The sequence below is a fragment of the Juglans microcarpa x Juglans regia genome, chromosome 6S, assembly GCF_004785595.1.
Source record: "Juglans microcarpa x Juglans regia isolate MS1-56 chromosome 6S, Jm3101_v1.0, whole genome shotgun sequence".
NCBI classification, from domain to species: Eukaryota; Viridiplantae; Streptophyta; class Magnoliopsida; order Fagales; family Juglandaceae; genus Juglans; species Juglans microcarpa x Juglans regia.
Window position 1 is genome coordinate 13,115,393 of NC_054605.1, and position 13,412 is coordinate 13,128,804.

The 13,412-nt window shown below is 33.3% G+C and overlaps 1 protein-coding gene across 1 annotated transcript; it reads right to left on the reverse strand.

Moving 5' to 3' along the window:
* Positions 1-9,269: 9,269 nt before the first annotated feature.
* LOC121237910 (protein transport protein Sec61 subunit gamma) lies at positions 9,270-11,449 on the reverse strand. Its single transcript, XM_041134839.1, has 3 exons — positions 11,289-11,449; positions 11,049-11,164; positions 9,270-9,465 (listed from the first exon to the last, which is right to left on the reverse strand). The coding sequence occupies exons 1-2, from the start codon at positions 11,380-11,382 to the stop codon at positions 11,049-11,051; spliced, it is 210 nt and encodes a 69-aa protein (XP_040990773.1). The 5' UTR covers positions 11,383-11,449; the 3' UTR covers positions 9,270-9,465.
* Positions 11,450-13,412: the final 1,963 nt, after the last annotated feature.

Sequence of the window (13,412 nt, forward strand, 5' to 3'; positions counted from 1 at the left end):
CCAGAGAAGAACCACTACATGTGAGCGTTCATGATTCATAACAACAAAACTTCTAAACCAAATGCTTACCTGACTTTAGATTGATAACCTATGAAATAAAATGTCTAATCATTGAACATATTTTAATGATAGAAACAACCTGCTAAAGCAAAACTCAACGTATTCTTTCTGTTTTTCAAAATTATTTAATGCCCCTTACAGAAACATTCAAACTTATAACCCAAAAACCAATCACATCAGAACTTAAACTTTCTGTTCTAACTTTCCATTCTAATGCCTACTAAATTCTTCCAAATAATATCTAAATCAATACTTCCAATTCAGGGTCTCTACATATATCATCCATACATATTCAATCTAATAGTCAAAGAAACAACACTAGCTGCATTTAGATGTTGAGTTGAGCTCAATTTTTTATAAATAGTAGTGAGTTAAGTAATGGAGAAAATTTTATGGAGTCATCTAAACTGAGTTTAAAGTGTATTTGGATGTTAAGATGAGTTTAGTACTTTTTATGAGAAGTTGAAAAAGGTTGTAGGTCCCACGTTAAGGAGATTTTGAGTTGATATGAGTTTAGTAATTTGAGAGTTGGGTGTTTGGATGTTAAACTCAACTTAAAATTAGACTGGGTTTAGCCGAGTCTTGCAACCAAACGCAACCTCAATCTATTGTGAAGGAAACACAACTATAAAAAAAGACATAACAATAAATTTGGGGAAAAAATGAATTTCAATTTCCTATGAAGAACCACTACATGCCAATGTTCATGATTCAAAACCACAAAAATTCTAAACCAAATAATTACTTGATTTTAGAATGATAAGCTAAAAACCAAAATCTCTAATGAGCGAACAGATTTTAATGACAACATAACCATAACTACAACAAAATATACACCAAGAAAAAGTAAATAATGATCTAATTCAATACAAAACATTACATTTACAAAGAACAAAAGAAATCATAAATGCATAATACATTCACAATTGCTGCCCCTAGATACAACCAATATGAATGTAAAGAAAGTATGCACAAAAAGATAGATACGCACAAGAAGACATATTTGCAAGCAATTGAACCAGTAACTTATATTCTCACCAACACTAATAACTTACAAAATAAAACCTCCAATCAGCAAATAGATTTTAATGACAGGATAACTACAGCTACAACACAATATACACAAAAATAAGTAGAAAACTATCTAATTGAATATAAAACATTACATCTACAAAGAACAAAAAAATCATAAATGGAGAATACATTCATAATTGTTGCCTTCAGATACAACAAACATGGATGTAAAGAAATTAAAAACAAAAACACACGAGAAGACAAAAACCTGAGACCAATGAAACCAACAATTTATATTCTAACCAGCTCCTAAGTCCTTCCACTATTTCCTTCCAAAATCAGAATAAATTTTACATTTCTATCAACTATCACCGTTTAATTGATTGTTTCCAATGCTTGATATTCCAGGGACTAACAAAACCCAGTAGTTGACAGACAAAATAAATTAACAACAAAAATAAAACAAAAAGTGGAGTGCAAGGAAAAAAATGGAATTGTTGTTCATATAGATTCATAATGAAGTCAAAACATAATATTGACAGCAAAGAAACAAAAAATGAAAATCTCAAATACATTTACGCTCAGTCATTTTCAACACGACCAACATGAAAGAAAAGAATGCAAAAAAGAAAAATGAAGAGAGAAACTGCAATAGACAGAATAGGAAAAATGAAGAATAAAGATATAACAAAAGAGCAAAAAATTTTCGATACAGGGCAGTATGGTAAGTACCCTTCAAATTCAGACCTCGCAGAAAGGAAAAAAATAAGAACCGAAATGAGATATACCCACACAACACCACAAAGACCAACGAAGATATACTCAACACCAAATGGAAGCTTTTCTTCCGTGCTTCACCTTCGATATTCCTCTAATCGATGGCCAAAATCGAAAATCCAAAACCCTAGCCTCCTATCGAATACCTTCATGGTCAGTCTTTTTCAACACGACCAACATGGAAAAAAGAATTCAAAATAGAAAGATGGAGACAGAAACAAAGACAAAGAGAATAGCAAAAATGAAGAACAAAAAAACAGCAAAAGACAAAAAAATCTCGGCTGCAAGAGTGTATGGGAAGCACCCTTCAGATCTAGATCTCGCAGAAAGGGAAAAAATAGGAACCGAAAAGAGCATACCCACACGGCACCGCGAAGAGCAACGAAGAAAATGAACCAAAATATACCCAGCAGCGAATGGAACTTTTTCTTCGGCACTTCACCTTTGAGATTCGTCTAAACAAATGGCAAAAATCGAGAATTGAAAACCCTACCCTCCACTCTGTTAGGAACAGACCAAATGCAAAATAAGCAAAGAGAGAAGCCTCTAGTCGGATAGGTATAAAAACCATTTTCACACTAGCCCATCAAATTGCGACACGTAAGCATCTCAAACTCCAGCCTTCATCACCCGACTACACCAGACCGTTCTCTCCCTCTCCCCCTCTCAAACACGTTACTCTTCCTTAAACTCCCTCTCTCCCAGACGCTCTCTCTATTCTCTCCCTCCCCCTTCTAGTGTTTCAATCAATTGGTCTACGTCATATTCTTAAAGAAAAATGTCTGCACTGGGTAAAGATCTCCTCCATGAACTTTTATTATATTCGTTGGCTTTGCTATGCACGTTAGGGGGAGTCGATGTGCACTCGACTTCAGGCTACTTTTGGGATTTGGGTATGTCATCTGTGTGAAAAGGTCCAACTTTTTTTTTCCAAGTGGATTGTTTGGAAAATGAATTAGTCTATTTGGCTGCAGTGATATGCAGCATCTGATACATAGCCTTATAACAACACATTCCCAACTAGTTAACAACTTTCTCAGGACACAATTGATGCAAATGGCTTATAAACAGTTTAAAACCAAAAAAAAAAAAAAAATTGGTAACAAAACAAAGGCCAATTACAGTAAGATGAATCAGAAACAGGATGGTCTCTATTTACTATCTGTCTCTGCCTTTGTCACGGCTATGGTCTGATCTGCTTCCCTTTGGTATGATCTTTTTAGGATCCAACTTGCTCCTAGGCGTTACTTCTTCTCTAATCTCCTTCCCCTTCTCCGACTCTATTTCCTCAATTTCTCCAATGGTCAACTTTCTTTCCAATGCTAGGTACAATTTCCCATCTGATCTCTTCATTTTGAGTTGATCTTTTTCAGTAGTTCTAGAAATGGTGGTCTTTCCCGTGCCTTCCCTTCTACTAAACTTTTCATCTGGACCCAGTTTTAGCTTACCCTCATTGTCTACTGTAGTTGGTGTATGCTTTGCTCTAGGACTCGGATCCGAGAGTAGTAGCTTGTAACTAGTTTTCTCAGAACCTCTCTCTTCTTAAAAAAGAGGACTTGTACCACAATTCAAATAGTAGGAAGGAAGAGGGAGAGAGGGAGTTCAAGGAATAGTAGCATGTTTGAGAGGGAGAGAACGATCTGGCATAGCCGGGTGCAGGAGGTTGGAGTTTGAGATGCCTACATGTCCTAATTTGATTGTCTGGTGTGAAAATGGTTTTTATACCCATCCAGCTGGAAGCTTTTCTCATAAGCAGTTTTGCTAGATACAGGCGATTTGGGCACCAATCGCATACCAAATGCCGAGGTGGACTGAGTCATGTTAGATGGCATTTGAAAAAAAAACAAACAAAAAAGAAAAGAAGAGAAAGAACAAGAAGAAGGACAAAATTGATGAGTATTCTAAGAATGTCTCCCGTCTGAAAATGAGAAAATGAAATCACAGAGTAAAATGAAGCTCCAAACCAACAAAGAAGTGTACAGGCCCGACGGTCCCATTATCATCTTCGTCCAAATCTCCAACCCCTATGCCTCCGACGATCTCTCCATCTCCCTCTTGCTCGAGCACCTTAGTTTCGAGATCATATAATTGAAAATTTCTAGCCATTCTTCCCTCATTCCATGGCCATTCTTCATCTTCCTTGGCCTCCTCCTAAAATTTCTAGCCAAAACTTTAGTATAGGGATCATTTCAAAAAGAAATTACACGGCCATTCTTCATCTTTCTTGGTCTCCTCCTTAAATTTCTAGCCAAAACTTTAGTGCAGGGATCATTTCAAAGAGAATTTATATACACAGAGAATTGAGAGGAATCAAAGTTGTTTACTTGATGAGAAAGAAAAAAGAAAAAGAAAACTAATCTATAACTATCAACTTCAAAATAGCATTTCAAAAAAAAAAAAAACTTTAGGACAACAACTTTTCAAACTGTTCAGAACAGCAACTTTCATCTCCCGCCTCATCCATGCGCACCGTTTCATTAACCCCATTCCATGTCATCTTCGGTGCGCATGGGTGTACAAAATTGCCTGAAATAAGACTTTTTCAATAAAAAATCAACCAGGAAAGGGCAGAAACGTAAAAAGGAGACACTAAACTAAGACAAACAAGAGAATCTCAGCATGATGCATTGAGAGTAGGGGTGAAAAAAAAAATTGGTGAATTAGTAAATAGGACCAGACCGAATAAGATCGGTGGGTTTGGTCTGGTATCGGGTTTGGTTCGGTCTAGTCCAATATCGGTTTCATTTTTTTTAAAACCAGTTGAAATTAGTTCAGTTTTTATTTTCATTTTTCTAACACCAGACTGGAGTGATTCATATATATATTTTAATTTTATATATTATATATAATTTTTATATATAATATATATTATATATATAAAATATTTTTGTATTATATGATAAATTACTAGTTAATATAATATTAAATTTTAAAATCCTATATAAAAACTATATATTATCACTATAGTCTATTATGTTAGTAGTTATACTAATACTATATCACCATATATTATAATATATCACGAATATTATATATTATAATATATCATTATACTCTATAATACAATTATAATATATATTATAATATACTATAATATATTATCACTATATTATTATATACTATAATATATATACACTATATTATATATATTATATAATATACCGAACGAACTGGACCGGAACCAATAAAACTGGAAGTACCAGTTTAGGGGTGTAATTGGTGTGGTATTGGTTCTTCAAATCTTAAAACCGATATATACCGGTTCGGTTTTAAAATATGTCCAAAACTAGACCGAACCGGACTGGTTATACCCCTAATTGAGAGTGATAGACTTATAAAATATTTATGATTTTAGTATAGGAAATTATTTATATGTCTCGATCTTGCGCAATTTTTTTATAAAAAAGATAACAAATTTAATATCTATATAAAAAATTAATTTTTTTAATATTCAACCTCATTTTAAAAAAAAAAAGGAGAATACAAGATTTGCAAGTCTTAATAAAGTATAAATCATTACTCATTTAGTATTGTTCAAGAGAATCGCATAGATAATAATAAATATTATTTAATTCTTTTATGTATCTATTTCTTATTTATTGTAGTTTTCAAACAAAAATTCTATGAATTTATATTTTTAAAACTATTGTCTCAATATATACCATTTTGAGAAAATTATAACCTCGATCCATTTAATTATTTTTCTCCATCTTTATATCCCTTAAGTTATTTCATGTATGCCCACAAATTGCCATCTCAATCTAAGGCAATTTTAGAGTAAAATTAACGAGTTGCCACATACCATATCATCATAGTCGGAGTGAATAGTTAATTTTCTTATATTCATTAATCTCATTAAATTATATTGTGAGAATAATGGATCAAGATATTTAGCAAAAGTTGTATCTATGTACTTTGATGTATTCTTAACAAGATAGAACCACTTGTAACCATCTTGGAAGCCAATCCATAGGTACGTTTTTCGTTAGGAAGATAATAAATTCATATATATTAAATTAATTGTAGAATGAATTATAAAATAATTATAAAGAAATATAGTTATTGATTGTAGTTATTAATTAAGATAATTGTTTTAATGCTAATATTGTCGAATCTGTCTGACTTGGAACTGTCAATTCGAATAAAAAATGTGCTGTGTGGATATTTTTGTTAATTTATTTGGTCAAACATGAAAGAAAGGAATGCAAAAAAGAAAAATGAAGAGAGAAGCTGCAATAGACAGAATAGAAAAAATGAAGAACAAAGATACAACAAAAGAGCAAAAAATTTCTGATACAGGTCTGTATGGTGAGTACCCTTCAGATTCAAACCTTACAAAAAGAAAAAAAAAATTCGAAAGGAGATATACCCACGTGGCACCACGAAGACCAACAAAGATATACTCAACATCGAATGGAAGCTTTTCTTCCACGCTTCACCGTTGATATTCCTCTGATCGATGGTCAAAATTGAAAATTCAAAACCCTAACCTCCTATCGAATACCTTGACAGTCAGTCCCTTTCAACACTACCAACATGGAAAATAGAATTCAAAACAGAAAGATGGAGACAGAAAAAGAGAAGCACCATTCTCTCATCAATGGACTACTAACCCGTACAATCATAAATTGGTATGATTTGACAATATATTTAAGGAATCACATTAGTCTGAGTTTACTATTATTTTATATCAACCTTATATTCATCACAATCAAAATTGGATTCAGGCTTTTCCCGGCCCATTCTCTCATCAATGGACTACTAATGCATAGGGGTGAAAGCGACCGTTTCGGTCAGGGCTAGACTGAACTGAAGCTTGGACCGGTTGGTTTCAATCTAAGAATTTCTCAACTTTCAATCTTCAGTCCTGTCTTGGAGTGGGGATTTCTCGGACTAGACCGACTGAATTGGAAAAACATATATTTTTAATTTTTAAATATATTTTATATATATTATTTTATATAATAATTGTATAATTAATTATGTAATTTTCATCTAACTTATTATCATTTAACATATAAAATATTTTTTAATGAGTTAATAATATAATCCATGTTAATAATTTACTTAATTTTAATTTAATAATTTAAATATTTTTTTTATTAATTTATTTGAAAAAAAGAAGAAAAAAATATAAAATATAATTTTACCGAACCGATAACTACCGGTCCGGTCCCTATGGATGTTCGGTCTGGTCTGGTCCGAGAAAAATGATGGACTGAAAATTTTCGTCCATCACTCAGACCGAATCGAACTGGACCAGACGGACCAATTTACACCCCTACTAACGCATACAAAGGAGTGCAATATACCTCTTTGTCTATCTCTTAGGCCCCGCTTAAATAGTGAAAGTGTTTCATCTCATCATCACAACTTTTTTAAATTTTCACACAAAATATAATAAACAATTCAAACTTTTTCAAATCTCAAAATAATAATAATATTAGAAAATAATATTCTAACAATATTTTTATTTAACTTTCATTTAAAACCATCTCACCTCATCTCATTATTTAAAAGAGCACCTTAAATGTTTGGATTTTACCAAGACATAACTTGTTCAAATAACTGGTTGAGATCCACAAGATTACTACCATCTTGTTACAGCTACAAAATGTAAATGTGGTGGCCTATAACGCTGGTCAAAGAGGGAGCCTATCTCCTCGTGTCCCTATTTCTTGATGAATTGGGGATTGCAAGATTTTGTTATTGGGCAAAATACGCTTTCCACCCTTCGACTATTAAGTATTATACATTTTGAATCCACCAAGACTAAAATTGACACATTGCACCCCTTGCTGCTATGAACATCTGACGGTAATACTTGTAAAAATTGTGCAAGTTGACAAAAACTAGTGCCTTAATGGTGATAATAATACTTGAGGGTCAAATATATTTAACCCTTTATTGTAAGGCTGCAACCCGACCAAACCGTTCAATATCCGGGCCTGATCCGACTCGACTCGCATGATTGTGAGAAACACTTCAGCCCGATCCGACCCGACCCGACTCGATATCGGGTCAACATGTTTATATATGCGATGAATATTCATGCATGTGGGAGATTATCTACATATCAATTCCAATCACGACGAGATGATCGGTTCATGCAATATTGGATCTGCGGTGCCCAAAATGACTTCAATCTACTGGGTCTCTCTCGGCAAAGGGAAATCTCAATCTACCAACTCTTGATGAAGTACAGGCAGTTTCCCAAGCATTTATTCTCATCGACAATGAACTCGTCGAATGGACCATGGCTCTTTCATCTCCATCTCTAGCACGTTCTGCCGCTGCTGCTGGGAATTCAAAAAACCTAGTGTGGGGACGGAGAATTCAGCAGGAGCAAAAAGAGGATTGTCGATTTGCTGGCCCTAAAGCATAGGGTAGGGGTGGCAGCAAGGCCCCACACCCCACCCCCGTTCGCCTCGCCCCCGCCCCGCATCTAACGCCCCTAGCGGGGGCGGGGAGGGGCCAACCCCACCTCACATTTCCTCTGCCCTCCCCTGCTTACATGTTTATATATATATATATATTATACATATAAACATAAATATATTTATCTATTTATTACAAATTGTGTATATGTAAATATATATTACAATTTATTAGACTTGTTCACAAAGTATGCATTAGCAAATTTAAAAACTACATAATTTTTAAATTATAGTCATATTTACAAAATTTAAATTTACAATTTGGGTCTAAAAATATATTTTTAACCACTTTTGAACCGAGGAATAATTTTTAAACCTAGTAGAATGTAATCTATTTTTTAAGTAAACATGAAGCGGGGCGGATTGTGAATTCACCCTTTACCCCGCCCCCGATATGCGGAGGCGGAGGGTGGGGTGGGGGCTATCCCGCACCGTATGGTGCGGGTATCACCCCTAGCATAGGGTCAAGAATGGTATTGGGTGGATTATTAAGCTCGGAAAGCATGCTCTGGACCCATCCATAAAGATCGGAGGGATTGTAATGGACTGTGTCGCAAAATAGATTTGGGGCCGCATCCATGACCATCTCAAGCTGCTTCAGCTTATTGGCGACAGCTACGTCTTCCATCTCAGAGGACTTGACCTCATACCCCAAAATCGCCAGTAGTTTATTCTTCCTCTACATTCGCGTATCTATCTTCAATGGTGGATCTAGGTTTTTTCGAATCTTTCTTTGTTTGTAAAAGAAGAAGTAGCGGAAGACCTTGGTGTTGAGTAACATTTAGCGGGTTGTTGAGATTGGACGGTCGAACTCGAGCATCATTAAAAACAGGGTTTATCAGTGTGGGTCGGGTTGGGTTGAACGGTTTCTTGCACAAACCTACTTTATTATATGTTTTTATGCTTGAGAACTAGAGGCTAAGAGAAAGCGAACAGCAATTAGTCTAAAAAGGGGCAAACAAATCCACTACGAACCGTGCAAGAAGAAAACAAAGGGTTCTTTTTTTTTTTTTTTTTTTAAATAACCAAGAAGAAAACAAAAGAGTCAAAATATCATTGTCTACTCGAGTATGACATACAATATCGAAAGGGAGCCTAATTGGAAGCTACATGCTAACACGATGTTGCATTGCACCGGTCTGCCTTCCACCTCCATCAATTCAGTGATTCAAATGGCCTGCATTTGTTAATGAACACAAAGACGGTTCTTGTATTAATATTAAACCAAGGGTTTACAATGAATTATAAAAAACCATAACAGCAATAGTGATGAAACCACAGAATGCTTTAGAAAGCAGACACAGTTTCCAAAATAGTCATTTACCACATCATCTTCATGCAACTAATTAAGTACCCAAAAATGAAACCAACGAAAACGTTCAGAATAAAGATTGGCCTTGATATCAAGATTCCAAATCCAATACAATGGTGTGATACACTGAAATGGACCAGCAAAAACCAACTTTCATTTGGTAAGTGTTTTCAAGATGTGTAACGGTGCTTTGGGGATTTATAGCTATTGTAGCATCTTAAAAAGTGTTTGTATGAAGTTTTTTAATAGGTAAAAATTGGAAAAAAAAATTAAAAAAGGGGATTTACAATTAACCTGATGAGCTTTTATATATCATTATTTCTGATCAATAGCTTACATAATGCTTCATCACAAAAAATTGAACTTTCAACTTGCACCAAGAAATAAACTGATTTCTACAAGTACTAACACCTACAATAGTGAGGCTGAGACTAAAAATTGGGTGAGAACCGTTAACCAAAAGACTATACCAACGAGATGAGAAGACCATATTAGAAATCATTTCAAATAAATGCAGTACAATAAAAAATACCAAAGAGCTCATCAACATCTACTTACTAATGCAAAAGGCCCAAACAGAGTTTGACAAAAACAATGATTTGAGACAAGCTTTTTGAGAACTTTTTGGATGGATTTTATACTGCTAATTGTGTGGGTTACTACGGTTTTCTTTATATATGAATGAGGCCTAAAACATCATATTCAGGGCGGATGAATGTTTAATATGGGGAGGCCAAACCATAAAAGTTTTGAAAAAAAATTGAGGGGCAAAGTTAATTTATATAGAATTTCCCTTATTAAAAAACCTCAACAAATTTAATTTTAATATATTTCTGAACTTTTGAGGAGGGGGGGGGGGGGGGGGGGGGGGATTCTGCCCCAGATTTCAGATACTGCCTTAATCCAAAAGATTAAGCCCCTAAATTTAAATCAAATGCTACTTATCAAAAATAAATAAATCAAATGCTTTCCAATAACTTTGGCTAAAAAGCCATATCAACCACTAGCTCTTGTCATATCTACCTAATGCATGAGGCTTAACTAGAGACGCTCACATGTGTATTCCGACGACAAGTCTAACTCCCGATCTCCATCATGGGATTAAGCAATTTTTTTTAATCACAGATTTTCTTGCATTTACTGAATCACCCAAATATGTAATTGGTTTGATCGAAGAAGTACATGCAGCCAGTTAGCCACCATCTATCATATGAAGTAGTTGCAATTAAGGAGGAAACAAGATGAACAGTTAACGAAGCGGATTGAACGAGGATATCCATTTAAAGGTTCGAAGATGGTTTTAATATGATTTTTAAATGTAAAACAAAAGGAAAAAAGAAAAATAGAGCGAGTGAAAATTTGAAAAACAACCATCTAAAACCCTGAACACATCATTGGGAAAAAAGCAGAGAGAAATTAGAATGCATATATCGAAATCAAATTATTACCTAACCAGAACCAACGATAATATTGTTGATAGGAATGAAGATCAGCTTCACGAAGAAACCGACAAATCCCATCACAACGAAACCGATCGCCGTGCGGAACGCCACCTTCGTGAATTCTACAACGCCAAACAAGTAAGACCGTAAATTCAGAACCCGATCCACCACACAGATCTAAACGAAATCACAAAATTTTAAATTCGTGTATGAGCATATATATATATATATATATAGATGTGATACCTTTGCGATCAGGCTTGTGACAGCGCTTGACGAGGCGGACGCTGTCCTTGGCGAACTCTCTGAGGGGATCGACGACTGAGTCTACGGCATCCATCGCTCGGATACTATGGAAGAGATGCAAAGCCTAGATCTGAAATATAAAGGAACACTACGAACTTTGGGCCTGTATACAGCATATATACCAGTAAAAAACGGAAACAAAGTTTTGTCTCAGGACGAGAGTGCCCTTAAACAACTAGTGCTTGGACGATCGTGTCCTCTTCAGTTAACGACACCCGCAGAACGGTAGGACTAGGATATGCGACCGAAATTTTGAAGTAGTGTATACGGATATAATTAATTTAGAATTTAATTTTTACAAAAATTGTAAAGGCACTATTATTATATATATGATTTTTAAATATAAAATATTTTTGTATTTTTATTTTGACTAAATTTGATTTAAAAATAATAATAATATTTTAGCGAAGAATCGTGTGAAAGTTGTGAAATTCGATTAAAAAATAGAAAATTCTATACATTACATTATTATCTCATTTTTATCTCATTATGTAAAATAAAACACATGTATCACCATTGAATAATCTTTTATTAGATTATTTTTTATCATCCAATAATGATAAATATATTATATCTTACATAGTAATATAAAAATGAAATGAGAGTATGGTGTATATCATTATTCTTAAGAAAACAATGAAGATGATAAATCACAAGGATAATGCTAGGGGACTGAGAATGATGTCCATGTATTGTACTGATAGTGCAAATGTATTTTTTTTTTCAAACATTTTTTAATATCTTTAAACATTTTAAAATTTTAAAAAACATTAATTTACTAATAGTTCATTTCTTAACAATTAAGTAAAAAAAAAAGTTAAAAAAAAAGGCAATATCAGTCCAAATTAGGACACTCTTCTCGATCTTAAATGAATTGATTCAGAAATGAATTGAGATGAGTTAAGATAGTTTTAAATAAGTTAAATAAAATATTTTTAAAATATTAATTTTAATATTATTATTATTTTGAGATTTGAAAACGTTGAATTGTTTATTATATTTTATGTGAATATCTAAAAAAAATGTAATAATGAGATGAGTTAAAGTGAGTTCTGAATTCAAATAAGGTCTAGTAAAATTTTCCAAACCACAATATATAGTCAAATAATCATTTTATAGATAAGAGAAAGAGTTCCGCTACAGCTACCGAAAAGGGTCCTGAATAGTGTATATTTTTTTTTCTTTTTTTTTCATATATTTTCTTAATCATCATAAAATTTTTTTAAAAAAATAAAAATTTACAATATCATTAAAAAATATTTTCTTAATCTCTAAATAAAAAATAAATAAAAAATACCATTCGGGACACAAATTTGAGTCCCGAAGTATTTCTCTTAGAAAAAACCATATAATTTAGATTTTCCTCGAATAATTACTGAATAACTGTCAACAAGGACTGAGGGAGATATGGTTTGGAAACCAACGGGCTGATTTCGTCAACAAGAGTTCTTTCAAACCATTTTTTTGTTTTGAGTAAAATTTGGATTACCTTATACAGCTTAAGGGGCGTTTGGATCAAGAAATCACCACATCTATTCTCATTATTATAATTTTTTTAAACTTTTACATAAAATATAATAAATAATTTAACTTTTCAAATCTCATTTCAACTTTGTCAAATCTTAAAATAACAATAATATTAAAAAAATAATATTCTAATAATATTTTATTCAACTTTCATTTAAAATCATCTCATCTCACCATCCAAATTGTTCAAGTTTTAGAATAAAACAAATTGTATAAACATGGGTGTTTATTGCAACTAATTTTTCCTTCATCACGATTCTACTGATTTATTCGATTTCATTAAAAGTTGTAACACTCAAATAAATGTGACTAAAGATGAGTTTATATTTATCTGTATTTGGATGAAAGGATTCAACTTTGGTTTGATCCCCAAAAAAGACTTCCATTGTCACAACATTCTTTAGAATCATGCAAGGGACAGCCACACCCTTTCTTCTATTTAGCTAATGTATACATAATGAGAAATTCTATTCCTAGCCTGGCTTTTTGATCACACACCACATGACTCCTGATGTGGCAAATCCGGTCTAAGAGAAG

Bases quoted from the DNA above. Each gene is read 5' to 3' on its own strand.
- LOC121237910 (XM_041134839.1), bottom strand. From the start codon at position 11,382: ATGGATGCCGTAGACTCAGTCGTCGATCCCCTCAGAGAGTTCGCCAAG. The intron at 11,165-11,288 runs GTATCACATCTA...TTGGCGTTGTAG, and splicing joins TCACAAGCCTGATCGCAAAG to AATTCACGAAGGTGGCGTTC.